Below are 22,934 nucleotides of genomic sequence, written 5' to 3' on the forward strand. Positions count from 1 at the left end.
GGACTTTTCCATAATTGGACTTTTGCTCTATTTTATGTGTGACACATGTGATTTTAGAGTTATTTATATCTTTTAGACTATGTTTTAATATGGTCATAGCGCTGCTTGTGCATATTGATTAAGACCTTTGATACGCACCTTTATTTGCATATCTTGAATCAATCTGCGATGCATCATAGGTAAAAGCCCATACACTCCTTCTTTGATTCCCTAGACATTCATCAAATTTTAGTGTGGGATTATAATTGGAGCACCTCCAGATTGGAAAGTTTTTTTCATATTTTGTTTTATAGCCCATACAAAATTAGTTTTATATAAGATGTCAGGTGCCTATGTCTGTAACTTGATTGCCTAGACAGAAATAGTACTGTATCTTATAACCCAATGACATTTTACAAGAGACAAATTCCATTGCTCCAGGTGAGTGGACTGGGCTGGAAATGAATTACCAGCTCCTAGAATTGGGTGCACGCCCTGTCACTGCTGCAGGAAAACGTGGACAAACGAGAAAAAGGATGGCTGCACTTCCCATACGATGCAATGTCATTTATTCAGATGACATAAAAGCAAACACAGATGATGTACAGGCATAAAGCAGGGGAACAAAGGTGACTTGTTTCACATGACTAGTGTGCTTTGTGCTTTGACATTGCATAGTATGGGAAGTGCAGCCATCCCTTTTTCTCATTTTGTCCAATGACATTTTAGTTTTGCAGAGCACATCACATGCTGACTTCATATCTCTTTGGGATTTTTAGTGGTAAAATAGCTACAAAAAAATTCTAGTTCTGCCCAACTGCTGTAACATTACAAAGCTAAATAATGGCATTGATCCACTCTGATGGACTGTCCCATAGTGTAGAATAAATATTATAGTGACACCTGATTTATTTATTTTGTTTTCCCTGCCAGGTCTTTATATTTTGGTCTTTGTGTTTGGGACGTTTTCTACTCATATCACAGAAATAAAAACTTAGGGGAGGTTTTGTTCCTTACTCTTTCTATCCAAAACCTAAAAATATTACCCTGCCATTTCATCTTCATTGGGAAGCCCTTGTGAAAGGGGGGTAATACTTTATTGTTTTGTTGTGAGGTGGAAAAGAGGCACAAACTACAAGGAGGTAATCTCACCACTTGGGTACATTAGAAGTAAGGGAGGGGGGGGGGGGGGGGTTGGAGATTATAGTTTTCTACATTCACAGCCAGGTTGTGAAGTTAGATGCAGCTATTACAGCAATGGTCACCGGAGCATGAAAAATTCTAGAGATTTTCAGTGAAAAGTGTCTGTAAACAGTCATAAATATAGTTGCATGTGCAATACAAATATTACAATATTGTTTTGTTGTGTTTGATTTATGAACTATTTGTGGCACAGACCAAGCACTTTTGTTATCATTAGACACTTTATCGGATATGAGGATATTGTGAGCACTGCTGCCTATTTTGCGATTCATTACCCAAGTGCAGAATTTTGCCTTTTTTTTTTTTTTTATCCAGGAAACGTAAAGGTAACCGGAGATAAAGGTAGATTCTGCTGTTGCTAAGAATCGCAACACGTTACAATATGACCACGCAATGTTTCTACAATCAACTTTAGATTTACTAAAACCATGTATAATAAGGACCTACCTAACCTATACAGTAAATTTTTATATCCAAATCAGTCTCTTGCAATGCATAGTTTGCACAGTCGTGGCCAAAAGTTTTGAGAATTACACAAATATTAATTTTTACAAAGTCTGCTGCCTCAGTTTTTATGATGGCAATTTGCATCTACTCCAGAATGTTCTAAAGAGTGTTCGGATGATTTGCAATTAATTACAAAGTCCCTCTTTTGATATCAAAATGCCATCCATGTCCCTCTTTCCCTCGTTCATCCTTGTCTTTATGGACCTTGTTTTTGCACTGTTGTGCAGTAATGTTGAAACGGGAAGGGGCAATCTCCAAACTGTTCCCACAAGGTTGGGAGCATGAAATCATCCAAAATGTCTTGGTATGCGAACGCCTTAAGAGTTCCAAAGAGAGAGACAAAGATATTTGTCTGGCTCGCTGGACAAATCGCCTTCAGGAGTGCCAGGTAAGGATCTATCGGATCAGTATCTTCTGATATACACTTTCCCCGCTAAAACTTCTGCCGAGTCTTCTGCGAAGGATCGAGGCAGAAGGGATCTGGTCATCCTAGTGGCTCCAGACTGGCCTCACTGGTCTTTGTACGCCAATAACCCCATTAACCAGCTGCCAATATCTCTGGATGAACTGCTTGTTTTGACATGCTGTTTTTAGTGAAGGTCATCTCTGATGCCTTTTGCCTCTGATTCCTTGCAGATTGCCTCTGCAATGTGATGCACATTGTGTGACCTAGATGATGTGTAATATTTACCCAACCTTTTTTGTGTCAAGATACAGGTGTCTAAACATTACCGCCAGTGTGCTAAGTAATGTGCATGCATACTGAAAAATGTGTAATTGCATTTAAGGGTGTGCGGAGTATTTCACCAATGTCAAAAATTTGAAAGAAATGCTAATGTTGTTGTTGTTGTAACCTTAAATATTGTTTTTATTTGCGTGTGTGTTTTTGTATGTGTAACTGCATTTATTGCAAAGGAGTGTCTCATTTGTTAAAAGAACCTGTCATTTGCCTGTTCAGGGAAATGACACCCCCACGTTAATAGATTTTCACCTGGCACCTAATTCTTTTTGGAGCCCTCAAAAATTTCTAGTGCATCTGGGAACGGAAAGCATCTGATTTCCTCTTTTTCTTTGCAAAATGCAGTGCTCGGACCTAGGCAGCCACTTGCTAGGCCCCCCGTCATGTGGGGTAGGGGACTAAATTCTGGCACTGACCAAAGCATAGCTTACATAGTTTTTACTCGGGGGCTACACGATGTTAGGGGGGACACGGAAACGCTAAAGCAGAAATCCAGGATAAATGTTTTTCATTCGACGCACCCAGTGCTCCATCATAACTACTGGGTTATATTGCCTCCTCCAGCAGGAGAACTTGGCAAAACATACCTGGCTACGCCCATGGGCTGCCTTCAGCTAATATATAACCCCCTTCTCTGCTCTAGGTAATCAGTTTTAATCTATCTAGTCAGGAGTAAGGACCTACCCGGTTGGACAACGTTTGTCTTTTTTTTTTAGGTCTGGAGTCTCCTTGTGTGGATTTAATTCCTGCAAGGGTTTGGGTGACATCCGAACTACCTAAGGTCGCCCCTATTCCTGTCCAGGGAATTGAATTACTTGGGTATGATTTTAATTCTGGCCAGGGTGGTCCTTCCTCTGGACAAATGTCAGGAACCACAGGCCCTGATTCACCGGCTGCTGTCCCATAGACAGCTCTTTCCCGATTTGCATGCAGGTTCTGAGTATGATGGTCTCCATCTTCAGGAGAGTTCTGTGTGCACAGTCCTACAAGCAGGTTCGGCTCCACAAGAGGATACCAAGGTCGCAGATTCCTCTGGCAGATGCTGCAGACGTCCAAGGGCCACGGTAAGGCCAGTATCCTCCTCGGCTCAGGCTTCTTCTACGGTTCCTGCGAGAAATCAAGGGTGAGGATCTTCCGATCATTCTGGTGGTCATAAACACCGCTTGGGGGCTTCCTCTCAGAGAAGATCAGTTGTCCCAAGGGCTGATCTACCATCCTTCTTTACAGTTGCTGGTTTTAATGATTTAGCTATTAAAAGCCAGGTACTGAGGGATAGAAGTCTGTCTGCAATCAGTGATTCCTACTACGGTAAAGGCGAGGAAGAATTCTTCCAGCAAGATATACCATTTTATGTGGAAAGCGTTCATTTCTTGGTTTGAGTCGGTTGGCATTCATCCTCGATCCTTTTTTGTGTCTTGGATCTTAACCTTTCTTCAACGGGCGTTGATCAGATGAGTACCATCAAGGGCCAGGTGTCTGTCTTGGCAATCTTATTTCAGCAACCCCTAGCCATGCACTCTTTAATTCGTACCTTCATTCAGGGGGTTCAACATGTGGGTCCACCTGTACGATCTCTTTTACTGCCATGGGATTTAAATTTAGTACTTTCGGTTCTTCTGAAATCTCCATTTGAGAATATTCAGGATATTCCCTTGCCTAGGTTATCCCAGAAGGTGGCATTCATGGTGGTACGCAGGGTATCCGAGTTGGCGGCATTGTCCTGTCTTAGTCCATATTTAGTGGTCAATATCGATAAAGTGGTTCTTCGTCCCTGTCCATCATTCCTTCCCAAAGTTGTCTGACTTCCATTTGAATTGGGACATTGTGTTGCCTTCCTTGTGTCCCAAGCCAGCTCATCCCAAGGAATTTGCCTTGCATACCTTGGACGTGGTCAGTGCGATTTGGGTGTATGACAGCTGCGGAGTCCTTTCGGAGATCAGACTTGCATTTTGTGGTTACGGACAGACCAAGAAAAGGGCTGGCCGGGTCTTCAGCTACCATCTCCAGATGGATCAGACAGTGACTCAGGCCTATTTTATTAAGGTCCGGTTCCACCTTTCCCTGTCAAGGCGCATTCTACTTGGACGCTGAGTACTTCTTGGGCTTTCCTTCATCATGCATCAATATCATAAGTTTGCAAGGCGCCCACTTGGTCGTTGGTGCATACCTTTACAAAATTCTACAAGGTAAATACTTTGGTATCTACGGGTGCTTCTTTGGGCCACAAAGTTTTGCAGGCTGCTGTTTTAAAGAGAGGTTGTTCCCTCCTGGAGGCTTGTTTTTCGTTACATTTTTTGTTTCAGATGGGGCTCCTGTGACCCAGTTAAAGCTTCTGTGTCCTGGTTAAGGGCACTCATGTTTAGCCTTGGGTTATTTTCCCCACCAAATATTTTCCTTTTGGCGCTGCTTTTGGACATCCCAGTAGTTATCATTTACGAAACGCTGTGTCCATCGATGAACGAAAGAGAAAATGGGATTTTTGTATTTACCGTAAAATCCATTTCTCTAAATTCATTGACGGACACAGCACCCACTCCTCTAAGGTTTGATACTTCTAATACTGCTTGCTAATAAACTGAATACCTAGAGCAGAGGGGGGTTATATACCAGCTGAGGGCGGCCCATGGGCGTAGCCAGGTGTGTTTTTGATTTGCCTAGTGGTACTCCTGGAGGAGACAATATAACCTAGTAGTTATGATTTATGGAGGGCTGTCTGTTAATGACCTGAAATGGATTTTCAAGTACAAAAATCCCATTTTCTCTTTCGTTCATTGACGGACACAACTCCTGATCATCTTAACCATTGGATTATACTGCCCCCTACAGGAGTAGGACACTAGGCAGAAAGTCTGGCTATGCCTATGGGCAGTCCCAGGTGGTGGTATACTCCCTCTCTGCTCTAGGTTTTTTTTTTTTTGTTTTTTTCCCCTGCCTAGTCAGGAGTAAGGACCTAGTTCCTTGCTAGGGTCTCTGGTCCTGGCAATTTTTTTTTCTTTTTAGATATTTTTCTCCTGGTTTTTTTTTTTTTTTCCTGTAAGATCTATAATCTACTGCCGGACTGGGCGACAGGCTAGATAATCTAGATCCAGTGGTCACCCCAGTCTGGCCAGCGAGGGTGCACAGACCTCGGCTCTGCGATGGGCCAGCCGCAACATAGCCCCACCAGATGGGGGCTGGCCTGCAAGTTAAACCCCTCCCCCTGGAGGGTTTTGGGGTGGATGGGGGGGCCCCTCGAGACGGTCGGACCTGCAGGTTCCCATCAGACACCCCCCCTCCATCTGTACCCCCATCCTACCCCCTTAACTTATGATGGGGCTGTTTGGGTGGTCTGCTGGGGTTGGGGCAGGGGGCTGTGCTGGCGATTGTGGGGGGGGTTGTACCTGGTGGGGGATCCTGCTAGGGCCCCCCTGTACTGCCTGGGCCTGTCCTTGAGGCCTAGGGATCCCTCCTGGTGCCGCCAATTTGCTGTAGCTTTGTGTGCTCAGTGCACGGCGACCATGTTTGTGTAGTCCGGCGACCATGTTTGTGTAGTCCGGCGACCATGTTTGTGTAGTCCGGCGGCCATTTTTTGGAGGTTTGCCATTGAAAATGGCGGCAGCAGTTTTGGCAGTGGGAGCCCCTCATCCCCTGGTGCTGACTCCTGGATCTTTTCACTTCCTCATCGCTGCACGTGGAGTGCAGATTATGCTGGTGGCTGCAGGTGCCTGTTTCTGCTGGGTGGGGAGTCTGGTGGGGTCCTCTCCCTCTGCTGAGGATCGCTTAGTGCTTTATGCCTGGCAACTGGGTGGTGCTGCCAGTGCAGTGGGGGTTGTCCCCTGCAGGGTTTTATACTTTTTATGGGGTCCCGCTGGTGACTCATGTAGTCTTTAGAGCACATCTCCCCACCTGATCCCCTCTCTAAGGCTACAGGGCCCTCCGGGTCACAACCATCCATTGATGCACTGACAGTGGTCCTGGAGTCCTTTGTGTCCTGGGTGGAGGTGGTTTTCCGGCGATGGGCTAGTAAAAAGCGCCCCGCCTCATCTTTCTCATCTGATTCGGCCACCGCGGACATGGGTCACCCTGCTGGGTGTGCAACCATGCGCCTGGAATCCTCACATAGTGAGGATGATTCCTCCACATCTGCACCTGCACAACAAAAAGGCGCTGGTGGAAGCACTGATTGTATCTGTGCTTTAAACCCTAATGATGGACACAGTTGCGATGGAGGTGCAGGTTCCCTTTGGCACTCACAAGCCATCTAGAGTGGCAAAGGTGTTTCCTTTCCCCGCCTATCCATAGCGAAGAAGGATCTGGGTGTCCTGGTAGATCGTAATCTTAATAATAGAATGCAATGCCAAGCTGCGGTTTCCAAAGCAAGCAAAGTCCCTTCATGTATTAACAGAGGCATGGACTCCAGAGAGAGATATCATTTTGACTTGTACAAATCATTAGTAAGACCTCACCTGAAATATGAGGTTCAGTTTTGGGCACCAGTTCTCAAAAAGGATATCCGGAACTGGAGAAAGTGTCGAAGGCAACCAAACTGATAAGAGGCATGGAGGAGCTCCGCTATGAGAAAAAATCAGAACTGAATTTATTCTCTCTTGAGAATAGGAGATTAAGGGGGGATATGATCATGTATAAATGCATAAGGGGTCCATAAAGTGAACTTGGTGTTTGTTTACTTTAAGGTCAACACAGAGGACAAGGGTGCACGCTTTACGTGTAGAGGAAGAAATTTAATGTCCAAATATGAACATGTTTCTTCACCGTAAGAGCTGTGAAAATGTGGAATAGACTTCCTCCAGAGGTGGTTCTGGCCAGCTCACCAAACTGCTTTAAAAAAAGGCCTGGATTCTTTCCTAGGTGTACATAATATAGATGGGTACTAATCTATTTATAGGTAAAGTTGATCCAGGGAATATGCAATTGCCTCTCGGGGGATCAGTAAGGAATTTTTTCCCCTGCTGTAGCAAATTGGATCAGGCTTTGCTGGGGTTTTTCACCTTCCTCAGGATCAACTGCGGGTATAGGATTGTGTATATGGGATTGTACGGTTCGGTTTTCTTTACTGTTTTTTATTGGTTGAGCCAGATGTGTTTTTTTTCAACCTAACTATGTAACTACTGTTCTGGTGGAAAACCTGGAAATCACCATACGAACTCTGAGGGAGTTCAGCTGGATTCTGAATTTTCAGAAGTCTGCTCAGGTTCCGTCCACAAAGCTGGACTATCTGGGTCTGACTCTGGAAATTGGCCTTAGCCAGAGTGCTCCTTCCTCTGGACAAACTCAAGAAACTGCAGGCTGCAATTTGTCTCCTTCTGTCCAGCAGATGGTCATCCTCTGGACTTGGGTGCTGGGCCTGATGGTGTCTACCTTCCAGGCGATTCCATTTGCACATTTCTGTACGAGGTCCCTGCAAAGGCATATCCTGGCCAAATGTGACAAGACTCCGCAGTCTCTGGACAATCAGATCCGACTGAGCCGGGGAGTGAAGGAGTCTCTAAAATAGTGGCTTCGTTCTCCGGTGCTTCGGCTGGGCAAATCCTTCCTCCTTCTGCTCAGGGACTTTGGACACTGGACTGGTCCAGACTACCAATCAATGTCTTAGAACTCTTGAGCAATCAGACTGTGTCTGGACCATTGGATGGATCATCTTCAGGGATGGCCAGTGCGCATTCAATCAGATAATGCCACGGCCATGGCTTATGTCAATCACCAGGGGGGCACAAGAAGTGTCCTGGCGGCTCTGGAGGTAGATGGCTTTCTAAGATGGGCAGAATGGTTCATTCCAGCCCTCCCCGCCGTACTCATTCCCGGGGTGGAAAACTGGCAGGCAGATTACCTTAGTCTGCAGGCGTTGGACCAAGGGGCATCCCCGAGGTGGATCTGTGGGCGTCTCGGCTCAACAAAGTTGCAGAGGTTTGTGGCTCACTCACGGTATCCCCTGGCAGATGCGCTGGTGGCCCCGTGGGATCTGTATTGTCTGATTTACGCCTTCCCTCCTCTTAAGCTTCTGCCAAGACTTATATGCAGTATAGAGGCAGAAGGGATTCCAGTCAACTTAGTGGCTTCGGACTTGCCTTGCCGGGCTTGGTACGCCGATCTGGTGCGGATGGTTTCCAATATTCCTTGGAAGCTTCCTCTAGAGAAGGATCTACTGTCCCAAAGACCGATCTTCCATCCTGCTTTAGGGTCCTTTAGGGTCCTTTTACACGGAACGAAGTCCGTTCTCAGCGGGGGGGGCAATCGATCTGCCGATCCCGCTGAGTGGGTGCATGACAGCTGTCTCCGCTCTGTGTGTGGAGACGGCGCTGTCAGATCCCCGCTGTTCTCTATGGGGAGATCTGATAACGGACTGCCTGATGGATGGAAAATAGGGTTTCCATCCGGATTTCACAGACAAGATCAGAATCAGATAGCAGCGGGTGTCAGCGGAGATGTCTCCGCTGCCCCACAGGGATGCATGGAGCATCCGATCCGGTCCGCCTGAATAACTGACAGGCGGATCAGTTCGCCCATGTCAAAGGGGCCTTAGTCGCTAGCTTTGATGGCCTGGCTGTTGAACGCCAGGTGCTGATGGATAGAGGTTTGTCTGCATTGGTGATTCCAACACTGTTAAAATCTAGGAAGATCTACCAAGCCAGGCCATATGCCCTCAACATGGGGGGTGCTTTGGGGCACAATGGGGCAAGGTGCGTGGGGCGGACGCCATGCTTGTGTTTTTTTTTTTTTTTTTTTTTGCATTTGCATTTGCAAAACATTGCATACATAAAGTCGCACCCGCAAATGAATGGTGTTCAAATCACATGGGAGGCCTATCCTTCTTTTTTTTTTTTTTTTTTTTTTTTTTAATGGGTCTCCCATTTCCCTCACATTCCATGAGCAAACCGTCACCTCACCTCCCATCCTAATTCTAAATAAGAAATTTTCTATGTGTGTAACATGTGAACCCCATACATATATGTATATGTGGGAGAGAATCTTGTGATTAAAGCGGAGTTCCGGGCTAGTTCGACATTACCTGAAAAGGAATTGGATAGTTATTTTTTTTTTGTTTACTTACCTTTTAATTGAAGATCGTAAATACTCACCTCAGAGTACTTCCTCCCTCGGAGCCGCGGCTCACCCCGTCACTTCCTGTCTCGCTATGATTCCTGGGAGCTGAACGTCATCGCTCCCAGGAAGCCCAGAAGCTGTTTAGGAATGCGGCGCCGCACCGGAAGTGACAAGAGGGGCCGGTGCAGGCGCATTCTGGGACAAGAAGACACGGAAGAAGACACAGAAGAGGACCGCGCCGGCTTCAGCTGCCCACAAGAGAGATGGAAACGCTGTGGAAGAAATTTTATAAGTAAGTATTTCTTCTAAAAGGTAAGTGCGAACCGGGACAGATCAGAGGCTAGCCATTGTGGAATGTGCTAGCCCTGACTGTCCCGGGGGTATGTTTGTTAAAAATGACTTCTGTGCCCGGAACTCCGCTTTAAATTCCAATGTGCCTGGCTCATATCTAATATATTTTTCTATACCCAACCAATACGTGCATCTATTTTTTCTGTTCGAATTCCAAAAAAGGGACTCCACCCCTTCCCATTATCCCCCCCTCCCCCCCCCCCCGCCCCGAAATCCCCTTAGGGTAGTAATTCTGGTCCCATACACTACTCGTGTAACTATCAGAATTCCTTTTTTATAACAAATACTTGTCAGTGTAAAAACACCTATGACTTTATAAACAACTACACTCCTAAATCCTAACTCAATTCCAATGCTCCTTTATACAAAAAGTGTTACTAGATATAAAGACCCTTGTATCCCCATGTTGAGATTTTTACTTCTCGTCTCTAAATTCATATAGGCTGCTCATTTCTTTCTAAACAAGTTGCGGGGTTAATCAAAGAAATTAACCACTTGTGCTGCGACCCTCAGTCGTGCCGGAAATGGCATGTTGCATGTTTAACTGCCACAGCCGCCTTTTGATATCCATAAACCTCACCCTTCTCTGTACTTCTGCAGAGAAATCTGGAAAAAATTGGATTTTAACCCCAATGAACCGGATTTCTTTAATTTCTCTTGCTTTTTGCTATATTTTTTCTGTCTTTAAAGAAAAGGAGTTTCATGATCACTGGTCTTGGGATCCCTCCCAAGACAGGGGTTCTTAAGACAGGGGTTCTTATCGGGTCTCTATGTGCCCTTTCTATGGCAAATAAGGGGACAGTTCTTCCTTCTCAAATGCCTCCAGAAGCCAATTTTCCAAATTCTCATTTTGGTCCCTTCACTTTTCTCTGGCAGTCCACTTGTGTATGTTGTTCCTCCACAATCTATTTTCCAAATCTTCTAATTTATCACTCTGTTTCTCGACTGTTCCCTTTTTGAAGAGCTCAATTTTCTTGTTTCATAGATATTATTTCATCCTCCACTCCACTGACTCTCCCTTCCAGCTCCATAGTGCGCTTCCATACTTTTTGTAAATCATGTCTAAAGAATATTTTCTCTTTTTATACCTTTCAGCTGATCCGTCATTTCTGACAAGGCAGAGTTACATCCACTTACTGCCATTAATACCTCTCTTAAGGATGGCTCCTTAATGAGGCCTCTAAAGCAGAAAGGTCAAGTGATCCCACTGCGATCGGGGTAGAGGGACCGGAGGCTGTTTTAGAGGGTTTGCTATTAAGACTTTTAGAAGCTGAAGAAGGGGACCGATAGCTTAGATTGTTACCCTTTTCACATTTTTTTTGACGGCTTATGTGCAAACAGTTCCAATTTGGCTGCGGTTTCCTTACTTTTTTCCTTTACTGTTCGCTGGGACTGTGAGCAAGGGACCTCCTGTAGCCTTGATGTACTTTTTTTCTTTTTTTTTTTTTTTTTTTTCTTGTCATTTCTTTTAACCTTGTGTTCCAGATATATACTAGATAAGGGACTTGTTGGTAAATGTATTGCCCCACTCCAAAGAATATAGGGGAAAAAAAAAAAACTTATCTGTGTAGATGCGTCTGTCCGGGAGCCAATCGGACCATCAGGAAAAAGCGTGGAATAAGCATTTTACAGTCCAGCGAAGGGCCAATAGGGGGCTAATAGCAGCCCAAATGGATTTTCAGGTAGTCTAATGCACAGTTTCTCCAAGAGTCGGGGAAGGGACAGTCAGAAGCCCGGAGGGGACCAAAAAAGCAAAGGAGAGGCGGGGAACGCCACGGGGAGTCGAGGAGGGCCAAAGTATGTCTGAGAGCGCCCACAGGGGCCGCAGAGAGATCAGCTGGAATCGTGCTTGTCCTCTGCCATGCAGCGCTCTCATCCACTGCTAAATGTTCTCCCCTCTTCCTCTCAAGTAGAGCGGCAGAATGTGTCAGAAATAGGCTTGGTCCTTAAGTGGTTAAGGATGCTAGCGGGATGCTTGCTAAAAAAAAAGTGCTGGAAACCGGCAGCAGCATTTTAGGAAAAAAAAAAATATATATATATATATATATATATATATATATATATATATATATATATATATATATATATATATATATATATATATATATATATATATATATATATATAAAATTATATTTGTTTTATATTTATTTTGCTGCAGCTGGAAAAACGATCCTAGCTTACAATATTGTGATTTGACACATAGAATAACCCGATTTGCCTCTAGGGGCAGGAAAAAATGCTCAAATTAGCTGGTGCTTAAAAATAAGGCTAGTGTGCACACAGCTAGGAGAATGTCCATTATTCTCGAAGAAACAACAAACTCTAGATGTTCCTTTTTCTGTATGGGAAATGCTGGCAGTGGCACAATCACAGGACAACAAGGAAGAATGCTGTAACAGAGGATTGCCATAGTGTTCTTCATAGTTCACATTACCATAGTTCTATGAAGGCCACATCACTGGGCACATGGTAAAATGGCATCTGGGGCTGGAACAGTTAGTCAAACTTTATAAACCATATCCCCCCCCCCCCCCCCCATATCACAAATATACCATTTTTGGAAAAAAAATAAAATAAAAATAAGATGAGATTAATAAATTACTGTTCTAGTACTGGTTCATCATGTTCAGTCACTATATTTAGATTTTTTTTTTTAAGATTGTCCAACGTGGGACAATGAAGCAGTTTTTTTTTTTTTTTTTTGCTTTGTCAATATTTATTTTTATTGCCTAATCATGAAACCTGTTAATGATTGAAATGACGAAACTGCTGTAGGTTTTTAGGCTGGTGGCGACCTTTTTTATTTTGATGCATTCTTAAACATGAACTGATCTTTACAGTTCTCACTGCACATTTTAATTTTTGTCTTTTTATCTCTAAGGATTCAAGTCAATGACCAAATTGTGGAGGTAGACGGTACTAGTTTAGTTGGAGTAACGCAACTCTTTGCAGCCACGGTACTGAAGAACACCAAAGGTACAGTCAGGTGGGTGAAGTTTTTTTTTTTTTTTTTTAATTATTTTGTTTTCTGCTGAACCTTTAAAAGGATTGTAAACGTGTCCTAGTTAGACGCATTCTTGCAGTGTTTTGCCTGTTTCTAGAGTAATTTACAACTTGCATGCTGCAAATTGTCACATCTTTATGTATGACACTAGACTGGTTGTTGTAAATGAGGTGCTACTTAAATAAAAATCATTTAAGTTTATGTAAAGCCTGACAGAAGTTCTAAACAATCCCCTTCATAAAAACAGGGGATGGATTCCCCACACACTCGTATTCTTATACCGTTTGACTGCAAGGCCCAAAAGAACTACATATTAGCTTAGTGTGTTGCTTTTCTTAATCAGAAGCTTAATTGTTGATGTAAGGGATCTGTCTGAAGAAAAGTGAATAGCTGCTCTTAGCGAAGCAGATTATTTGTTTTCCCCAGCTCACATTAGGGACGGCTAGTTGTAATCTGATTCACTCCGGACTCTTTTAGCCTTAAAGCTAATGTACAGCATTTTCTTTGGCATGTCCAGTGCTCTTTGCTATCTGCATTTATTAAAAAAAAAAAAAAAAAAAAAAAAAACGTATTGCCGCTGTCATCTATTTTTGGGGTAAGCAGCTTGGCACAACAGAGCAAAACGGACTTCTGTTATGTGACGTGTAACCTTGCATAGTTTGCTTCCTGCTCTTTGGCTTTCTTGATGTAGAATTTCCTTAATAGTCCTCAGACAGATGAAATGTGCCTGGTGAATGGCCAATTGTAAGCTTGCCAAGGTAGAATAAAGGCTGGACTAAGCAGGCAGTCCTAGCTTGCAAATGATTGTATTTCTCTCTGAGCTCGAATTACATGCAATTATTCAGCAGCGGTTATCAAACTTATTCCACTCGGGCCTCCTATGCCAAGCCTTGCTGAACCCCGAGCCTTATTTACATCTACAACATCTACTACATCCAAAACCAAAAAATATTCCTGAAAGTAATTCTAAAATCACCTTTTTACACCCCTTTGGTTTATGGCAAAAATACAATTGATATTTTGAAATGAGAAAGCAGATTAAATCTTCAGGCAGGTATAAAACATATCAATTAACCACTTCCGTAACGTTGGACATTATGATGTCCTGGGCTTTAAGTGGGGATATCTTAATGTCTGCAGCTGCAGGCATTTTTCAGATATCTCTCCTTTTTTTTTTTTTTTTTTGCAATTTACTTCACCATAAGATCAATCCTAGCGGCTGTTTAGTCCAGCAGTCTCTGATACTAGGAGACCCGGGCACGACGTTATGACGTCACACCTGGCCTGGCAGTTATAAAAACTGCCATGATCTCAGCTGGGTAATTTTTCAAACGTGTGTATTTTTTGGGGAAAAAAAACAGGTTTCATGAAAAAAAAAAAACACAAAATTTAGCCCTATTATTTATGTATAATGTGAAAGATAATGTTAGGCCGAGTAATTGGATACCGAACGTCACGCTTTAAAATTGCACACACTTGTGGAATGGCGCCGAACTTTGGTACTTAAGTCTCCAAAGGCAACGCTTAAAATTTTTTTACATGTTGCCCGTATACGTATGGGCACGACATACGTATGCGTTGTCTGCGTGTGGGGACGCGGGAGCACTTTCAATTTTTTTTTTTTTTTTTTAATTATGGTTTATTTTATTTTTACACTTTCCCTTAAATTTTTTCCTTTGGTCACCTTTACATTCCTTGTAACAGGAATAAACATCCCTTGTAATAGGAATAGTGCATGACAGGTCCTCTTTATGGAGATCTGGGGTCAATAAGATCTCAGATCTCTTCTACAGGTTGGTAAGCATGAAATCATTTTATTCCCTAGGGTCTCTGCTAAAAAAAAAAAACGTATATAATGTTTAGGGGTTCTTTTTAGCAAAAAAATGATTTTTTTTTTTTCATGTAGGCGTGGATTGCCAGAATTGTCCCAGTATGGAAGTGGTTAAAGTATTTAAAGCTTGTATGACATTTTAGTGTTTTTGATAGGTGTTAAACCCAAAAGCTAACCTTGATTAAATTACAGCTTTTTAACTGGTGACCTGGACAGTAAGTCTCTTTTATCACTAACTAGCTCAAGCTCTGCAGCAGAATGTATCCGTTTATATGGATAAAGCAAACAACGTAAAGCTGGCAGATGTGACTTAACCACATGACCTCCGGAAGATTCCTGGTTCCTTGCTGGGATTTTTCCAGGCAAATTTTTCTTTGGATAGAATTTTTTTTCTCCTAGATTTTTCCTGTGAGATCTACAATCAACTGCCGGACTGGGCAACGGGCTGGATAATCTAGATCCAGTGGTCACCCTAGTCTGGCCAGCGAGCGCGTGCAGACCTCAGCTTTGCGCATAGTTTGGCCACGACATAACCCCACTAGACGAGGGCTGGCCTGCGAGTTTAAAATCCCCAAGACGTCCTTGGGACAGTCGGACCCCTGGATTCCCCTCCTTCCTGTCAGGCACCCCCCCTTGTTTGGGTGGTCTGGTCCACCTCCTGGTGTGGGGGTGCGCCACCGTCGACTGGAAGATGGACTGTGCCGGAGAAGTGGGGGGGCTCCTGCCAGGGCTCCCCCGTCCTGCCTGGGTCTGTCCTTGAGGCGTGGGTTTCCTCCTGTGTCCCTGTAAGCCTCGTGGGGGCCACCATTTTGTTTGTTGTAGGTTGTGTAGTCTGGCCGTATTGCGGTGGTTTGCCATTAAAAAAAGCAGCGGCCATGACTGTGGAGCCCTGTGGGTGGGGAATTTCAGCGGTGGGAGCCCCTCCTCATCCCCTGGTGCTGACTTCTGGATCCTCTCAATTCCTGATCGATGCACGTGGAGTGCAGATTATGCTGGTGGCTGCGGGTGCCTGTTTCTGCTGGGTGGTGAGTCTGGTGGGGTCCTCTCCCTCTCTGCTGAGGATCACCTAGTGTTTACATCTACTTAAAGCAGACCTCGTGGAGATCCTCTGGGTGTAGAAGCTGCCTGCTTGGGAACCAGATTACCTACATCAACATCAATACCTTAAGATAATCTTGTGCTTTTTTTTTTTTTTTTTTTTTTTAACTCTTTCCTTAAGTATACAGTTTCTCCCAGTCAGGTAAAATGTTGTTGGTGATAGAAAGTGAACATGCCAGCATTTGTTACGCCTTACTTTGCTAAGAGATACTATACACAGGGCCTTGACTCCCCCGCCTTTCCTAAGCCCAGCAATTATTTAGCTGTAAAGTATCAGAGCCTCTGTTAGTTGCTAAGTTTTGGCATTTGATGGTTTGTCAGGCTTGTCATTAGGATGGAGCTGAGGTTGGTAGCTTGGAGAGAGGTTCCCCTGCTTAGTGCTAGTGCATGTGCCTAGTTTACAGGGTCCTTCCCAGACACAGTTACTGAGTTGTAAGTAGGTAAGAATGACTGTGATTTACCGGTATTGTCCGTAGTGTCAATGCACAAGTTTACTTTAAAGAAAAAAAAAAAAGCTTGATAAAATTGGCCTAATATGTTAACTTTTTGTAATATTTGTTCTCGGTGAAGTTTTACATGTTATGAATCATGAATCTGTAGCATGAGAAAATGTGTCCGTGCTTTAGTTTCTGTTTTTGCTCTTTCCCTCCCCCCTTCCTTAGATTTCTTATTGGGAGAGAGAAGCCTGGAACACAGAGTGAAGTGGCACGTCTTATCAGTGAAACCCTGGAACAGGAGAGATGTCAGCAGCAGATGTACGAGCAGCACTACTCTGAGGGCAGTACTGGGCAGGTAATATGAAGGACTTGCATATGCCTTTTTAAAGTACATCATTCACTTTAAAGAATTCAGTACTGAGGAAGCATGGAGGCCACCATAGCTGACCAGTAGAAATGGTACTTGGCTTTCATGACATTGTCACAGAACTGGCATGCAGTTTGTAATTCTAAATGTTTCTCTCCACTCTGTGCTATTAAACCCTGAAATAGACAAAAATTTTAATAAAAAGAGTACTCCTGCTGATCTAAATAAACCCCTATTGAGAAACCAATCTGAAGCCAAATATCACCTCATATTAAGCCCAGCGCTGAGAATATTACAGTGAATAGAGAATCCCTATAAGCCTAACAGTGAAAAAATGCTACATATAAAACACCATGCAAAGTATCCCACTGTACAATTATACTGAACTCAAACAGTTGAAACATTTAGAAATATAAATTACCGTATTTTTCGCCGTATAAGACGCACTTTTTCTTCCCCAAAACTTTGAAAGGGGGCACTCCGCATTGAAAGGGGGCACTCCGCATTGAAAGGGGGCACTCCGCATTGAAAGGGGGCACGCTGTGGGCACTCTGCATTGAAAGGGGGCACGCTGTGGGCACTCTGCATTGAAAGGGGGCACGCTATACCTTGATTACTGAAGGCTCCTTTCAAAATTGTTCTTAAACTGCTGTTAACTTTATACAGTTTATATAAAATATTTTACTACAGTATTTGGTTCAGAATCTTTTTTTTCTAGATTTTCCTTCTTTAAAATTGGGTGCGTCTTATACGCCGGTGCGTCTTATACGGCGAAAAATACGGTATGCCTTGTGTCCATATAAATACAAAGTGTCCATTTGTGTTTGTAAACATAAATTGAATAGTTAACACTCAAGTGCTCGTCCTCTTTTTATAGTGAGATCTACGTGTGCTGCCCTTCCACCTGTGCATCAACCGCACTCACCGATTTTCCAAGAAAAACAAATAAGATCATCGATGTAAAACCACAGATTATCCAGGGCACTACTTTCTAGATAAACACTCTTAAGCTCTCAGTAGCCAGATCAAATGGAACCATCAGGAGAAAAGAAACCCACATAGTGTAGTATATCACTAGTATTTTATTAAACAAATGAAGATCTACTCCCAAAAGCTCTGTATGGAACACAAAAGGTATGGAAATGCTGTTTATTTCAAGCTGGTAACCCACGCTTCTCAGCTGCATTTAAACAATTGGCCAGTTGTTCCGTGCCATGCACAGACTGCTGCTCCACTAATGCTTTGATGTGGAAGTACCCAGCTTTTGTAAAGCGGCAGTTTGGAATGGAGCTGTCGGCATTTGTGTCCCTCAACAGGGGTCCTTTAGCCATTGCTGTGGATGCATTGGTTGACTCCCTGGGATCAGTTTTCTCTGATATAAGCCCTCCCTTGACCACATCTCCTTCCTCACCTGTTACGCAGGGTAAAGGTGCAGACCATTGCAGTGATCCTGACCACACCGGCCTGGACAAGAACCACGTGTAAGCATCGTAGACCTCCTTGGCAGCCGAACCATGGGCTATTCCATACTGTTCAGACCTGCTGTCTGAGTCTGATATTTCATCCTTTACAGTCATTGATTTGGATCGTGTGGCTGCTGAAGCCCAAGTCCTAAGAAGCAAACTTTGTGATTCCTACTTTTCTTAACGCTAGAAAATTGTCCTCCAGGTTGGTGTGCCATTGTGCTTGGATAACTTATTTCACTTGGGAAATTCAGAAGTTCCCTCCTCCTGAACAGTATGCAGTTGGGCAGATCCTAACTTTTTCGAAGACTGGGCTGGAAATTTCATTGGCTTTTGAGTACCATTAAGGGACCATCTCAGCCTTGGCCATGCCAAGCCATAACCTTAACTTGACCTTTGGGTATTTTTGCAGTCGTCTTCCTCTTAAGCCTGTAAGCGAAATTTCCTTGCCACTTCTTACACGCAAGGTTGTATTTTTTGGCAGCCATTACCTTTGCTCACAGGTCTCTGGAGTTGGCTGTGCTTTCCTGCAAGGAGCCTTTCCTGGTTCTTCACCAGGATAAGATGATGTTGAGACTTTCATCCTCTTTTTGCATTGGGGGAGGGGGGGGGGGTTACTTTACAGGGCACAGAGATCACTCCTCTTTTTGGCTTGTGTTCCTCATTGCTTGCTACAATTCTACAAAGCTGAGCCTTCGATGAGCTGGGTGGGAATTTTTTTTTTTTTTTTTTTTTGCTGGTCCCTGTCTGTTTACTTGAAGGTGGCACCTTTTAACCCCTGTAATAATAATTAACTGCTCTGTGTCCTGTTATACTCCTCCTAAGAAAAGGATTTTACAGGTAAAAAAAAAAATCATAATCTTGTTGAGGGTCTCTTCACGTAAAGCTAGATGCCAACCTTATAGCCATGTTGTAACTTTAGCACATCTAAGTAGCTGACAGAAGTATTACCTGCATTCACATTTCTTTGTATAACTTAAGTTGTTGGTTTTGACCATCAAAAGCAGCCAGTTTGTTGGGTGTGTAAACTTTCTTGTACATTTTAGAATGGCCAAAGCTTTGCTTTGACTACTCTTGAGGCTCACATGAGTACATTTGACTTTTGTTCTCCTGTGACCCAATGTCAGCTGATGGCAAACTAATATTGTTGAGATCCACCTGGTTGATGGGTGGCTCTGCCTTTCATCACGTAGCTGAGAGCCAGAGCCTGCTATGCCTTTCCCAGCCTAGCGGGCCAGTGAGCACTGAAAGAGATGAGCAATGACTTCAGCGTCTCACACATGCTGAAGCATGGAACTGACTATGTATGATTTGATATTTGTATAGTTCCAAACTTTTTTTTTCTTCCTTTTTTAGGGGTTGGTTTACGCTAGAGGTTGGGGGGGGGGCAGTAGGCCATGCTTTTACGGAACCCCCACCCTGTTAAGCTGCAGAGGCAATAGCTGGAGGTGTACACATGCTGCGGCTGTGATGCTTTGCTTCACAGCTGCGGCAGAAATTACACCCGTTGCTTTCCACGTGCTGATCACAACCCATTCAGGTAAACCTCTCGGCAACTGCCCCTAAACCATGGCAATCAAGGGGTAATGCAAGCAATGTCAAATCCATGTTTGATCACTCTTCAAAGACCAAAGCTCATGTGAATGAGCCCGAAGAGCTCTTCAGGTAAAACATAATGCATTTCAGCTTCTTTAATAGATGAGCATTGCATATGGCTGCTTGCATGTTTATGTTTTGGAATGCTTTGTATTGCAAAAAGCTATACTATATTACAAGCATTTTGTGTGTATTCAGGACTTAAACCAAATGAAACTAAACTTGAATAACCACACTCCTGAAGTCAGCAATGGGCAGCATTCATATGAACAACTGTACATTGTGAACTAACAAACTGGGAAATATTTTTATTTTTTTTTTTCTCATGCTTGTATCTGTGGGTTGCCTCACATATATATTTATCTTGTCTGCAGGAAGAAGACTTTGAGGAGGACGATGACGATGATGATCATCTAGAGTCCCAGTTGCATGGCAATTCTGTGGAAGTTTTTGAGCTGCCAGAAAATGACATCAGTTTCTCATTAGATATGGACACGTCACAGATGGCATTAAAGTTTAAAGAGGTACTTGGATCTGAATATTTTTCCTTTTTTTTTTTTTTTTTTTTTTTTTTTTTTTTTTTCTTCCTCTTTATCTAATGAGCCTTCAGCAGCTGGGAATTTGTATCTACTGATCGGTTCCCCTATGTCTATGTATTGCTTTTAACTAGTTTTTCCCCATGCCTTAATGGGACAAGACCACTTTCTGCTCTGGGTCACACAGCGTCCAGTGAAGGTTTCACCATCTCCTCTGTATTGCACCACAAATATGAAAGTGCTAATCTGATGAAACTTCATGAGTGAGCTAGGTGTGTGTCTATGAATGCTCTGCCTGCTTATTTCTGTGTCAGATCTAATGACTGTTTAGTTCTCATCTACACTAGAATAAGACTCAGGGATTGTGGATATGTAGTTTCATCACGGGAAGTGTTAAATCTCACACTATAGAACGGAGTCATGCATTAATCTGTGCAGTGTCATGCTGAATGCCTCATGTAACGGGCAACAAATTACAGCATGGAACTACCTGATTATGCAGGTGAAACACAAGTTGTACTTGGGAATATTTACCTTGTCTTTTAACAGCATTTAAAGAATCTCTTTGGTCATTTTTTCATCATTCCATCTATTAAATCCTCTGCCCTTGTTGTTTTATCTGTGGATAGTAAAACTTCTTTTTTTTTTTTTTTTTTACTGTCAGTGAATACCTTCTACAGCCCACTTCCTCTTTCTTTTCTGGTCATTAGCCTAGCCCTAGGCTAATGACATCATGCACAGCTCTCTCTAGTGAGAGTTTGCCAGGGAGGGAGGGGATGCGTCATAGGGGAACTGCAGAGCTGGAGAGGGGTGGATGAGGGCAGAGATCCATGTGTAGTCATTGAGACAGGAGAAATGTGCAGGCAAGCAGTGTGTGTGTCTGTGTCTGTGTAAATCCAGGAAGTGAACAGTCAGCAGCTTCAGCTGCCCACAGTTAAAATGGCTGCAGCCAGACTTCGTGGAGGGAGATTTCTGCAGCATATTTGGCAAGTACAGAATCGCAGTATATATAAAATATGCAAAATGGCAAATATGTTTTTATTACAGATTATGTGAGCAGACTGCAGTTCCTCTAACTTAATGTCTTTTCTTCCTGTTAGAGACTGTATATTGCAGGATCTCTACATTGCCATGTACAGTCACGTGTCCCAGGGTGAATGCCTGTGTTTTGAGATTTCATCTTAGCAACATGGAATATGCCCTGCAGCCCAGTCACATTGTATCCTGCTTGTGCTGCTTCTGTCTGAAGGGGTTTCACTGGCCGGTCTATAAAATGTCATTAATTACCATATTGTATTGATGGGTCCAATACACCTAAAGTGGAAGTAACTCCTGAATTTTATTTTTACCTACAGGTAAGCTTATGATAAAGCTTACCGGTAGGTAAAATTAATATCTCCTAAATGTGCATGGTTTGAGAGTTATTCCAGTGAGCAGCAGCCGGTGACATCAGTCACATGCGCTCTGAAAGGAGTTATAAAGTCCTATGGTTTTTCACCTTGATGCATTCTATGCATCAAGGTGAAAAACCTTTTCTGCTTCAACTGCCCCCAGAGCCCCCTCCTTTTTCTTACCTGAATCCGATCGTTCCAGCGACGAGCAGAGCGGCTCCAGCTGCTGTCTCAGGTCCCTTTATTGGATAGATTGATAGCAGCAGGAGCCATTGGCTCCCGCTGCTGTCAATCAAATCCAGAGACATGGGGGTGGGGCCTAATCCTGCTGTCTGTCAATGGACGCAGCAGCGGGACTTGTGAGCGTGCCGACACTGGTTCCCCCATGGAAAGCGGCTCTCTGTGGGGGCATCTGATGAAGAGAAGGAGCCAGGAGCGACACTGGGGCACCCCAGAAATGGAGGATCGGGGCTGCTCTGTAAAAAAAAAAAAACCTTTACAATCATTTGAAGGAACAGCATTACCTGTGCTCTATGTTAAACATATCAGAAATTGTAGTAATTTTAAAGTTTGCCATTTACTTGATATGACTAAAATAGTGATTATTGGTTCAGGTCAGATAAGTTAATCGGGGCAGGAGATTGTAACCTGCTTTCCCACGGTTGCATGCAAGTTTCTCAAATAAACGGCACTGCTATTTAGTGAAGAAAGGGTTTCCATTTTTCTCCCAATAAGTTTCTTTTCACTGATTAGTAGTGGTAGTGACACAGGTGAATCTTTCACAGAAAAACTACACAAACCTTTTCTTATGGCTTCATCTGTTTTGGCTGTACCTTTTTTTTTTTTTTTTTTTTTTTGAGTGTATTGCTCCACGTCCTTTTTTGGGCCACATTGGCATTTTCAGTCTGTCACGAAGGTTGACACAATCTGATACTGTTTGTAAAATAAAACATGTGCTAGATGCTTGCTATCCTTTTTAATTATAAATTTATCATTGGGCACAATTATTTATCAACCTCTAGGTATTCTGAAGAACATTAAAATGTAAATGTGTTTAAAACTGTTAATTATCTTTTATATATTAAAAGCAGTAAGGTTGTACATGTAAGCTGACAGATGCTTTCCTTTTCTTTAGCTGCAACTGAAGCATGCTGTCACAACTGCCGAGGTAAATCAGCTGAAGGACAGGGTAAGTCATTTTACCATTTCATTAGATGTAGTTTTCACTTTCTGCTCATAGCTGTACAGGTCTAAGCTAGTGAAAATATTTATAACACGGGACGTTTCTTCCGCTCTACTCTTGCATTAGTTGTACTATTGGCATGATTCACTAAAGTGCACACACTAGGGAACGCTGTGCACACACAGCGTTCCCTATTGTCTGTTTT

General features: G+C 43.3%; 1 protein-coding gene across 5 annotated transcripts in view; it reads left to right on the forward strand.

The window, feature by feature from the left end:
- Positions 1–22,934, forward strand: part of LOC309557535 (neurabin-1-like) — a 224,713-nt gene that overhangs the window by 69,639 nt on the left and 132,140 nt on the right. For all 5 annotated transcript variants that reach the window (XM_082260296.1, XM_082260292.1, XM_082260294.1 and 2 more), the window contains exons 5-8: positions 12,705–12,809; positions 16,419–16,548; positions 19,994–20,143; positions 22,682–22,735. In XM_082260296.1, coding sequence (XP_082116422.1) covers positions 12,705–12,809; positions 16,419–16,548; positions 19,994–20,143; positions 22,682–22,735 — 439 coding nt within the window. The remainder of the gene's footprint in view (positions 1–12,704; positions 12,810–16,418; positions 16,549–19,993; positions 20,144–22,681; positions 22,736–22,934) is intronic.

Source organism: Pelophylax lessonae, assembly GCF_965119305.1.
Source record: "Pelophylax lessonae genome assembly, chromosome: 6".
NCBI classification, from domain to species: domain Eukaryota; kingdom Metazoa; phylum Chordata; class Amphibia; order Anura; family Ranidae; genus Pelophylax; species Pelophylax lessonae.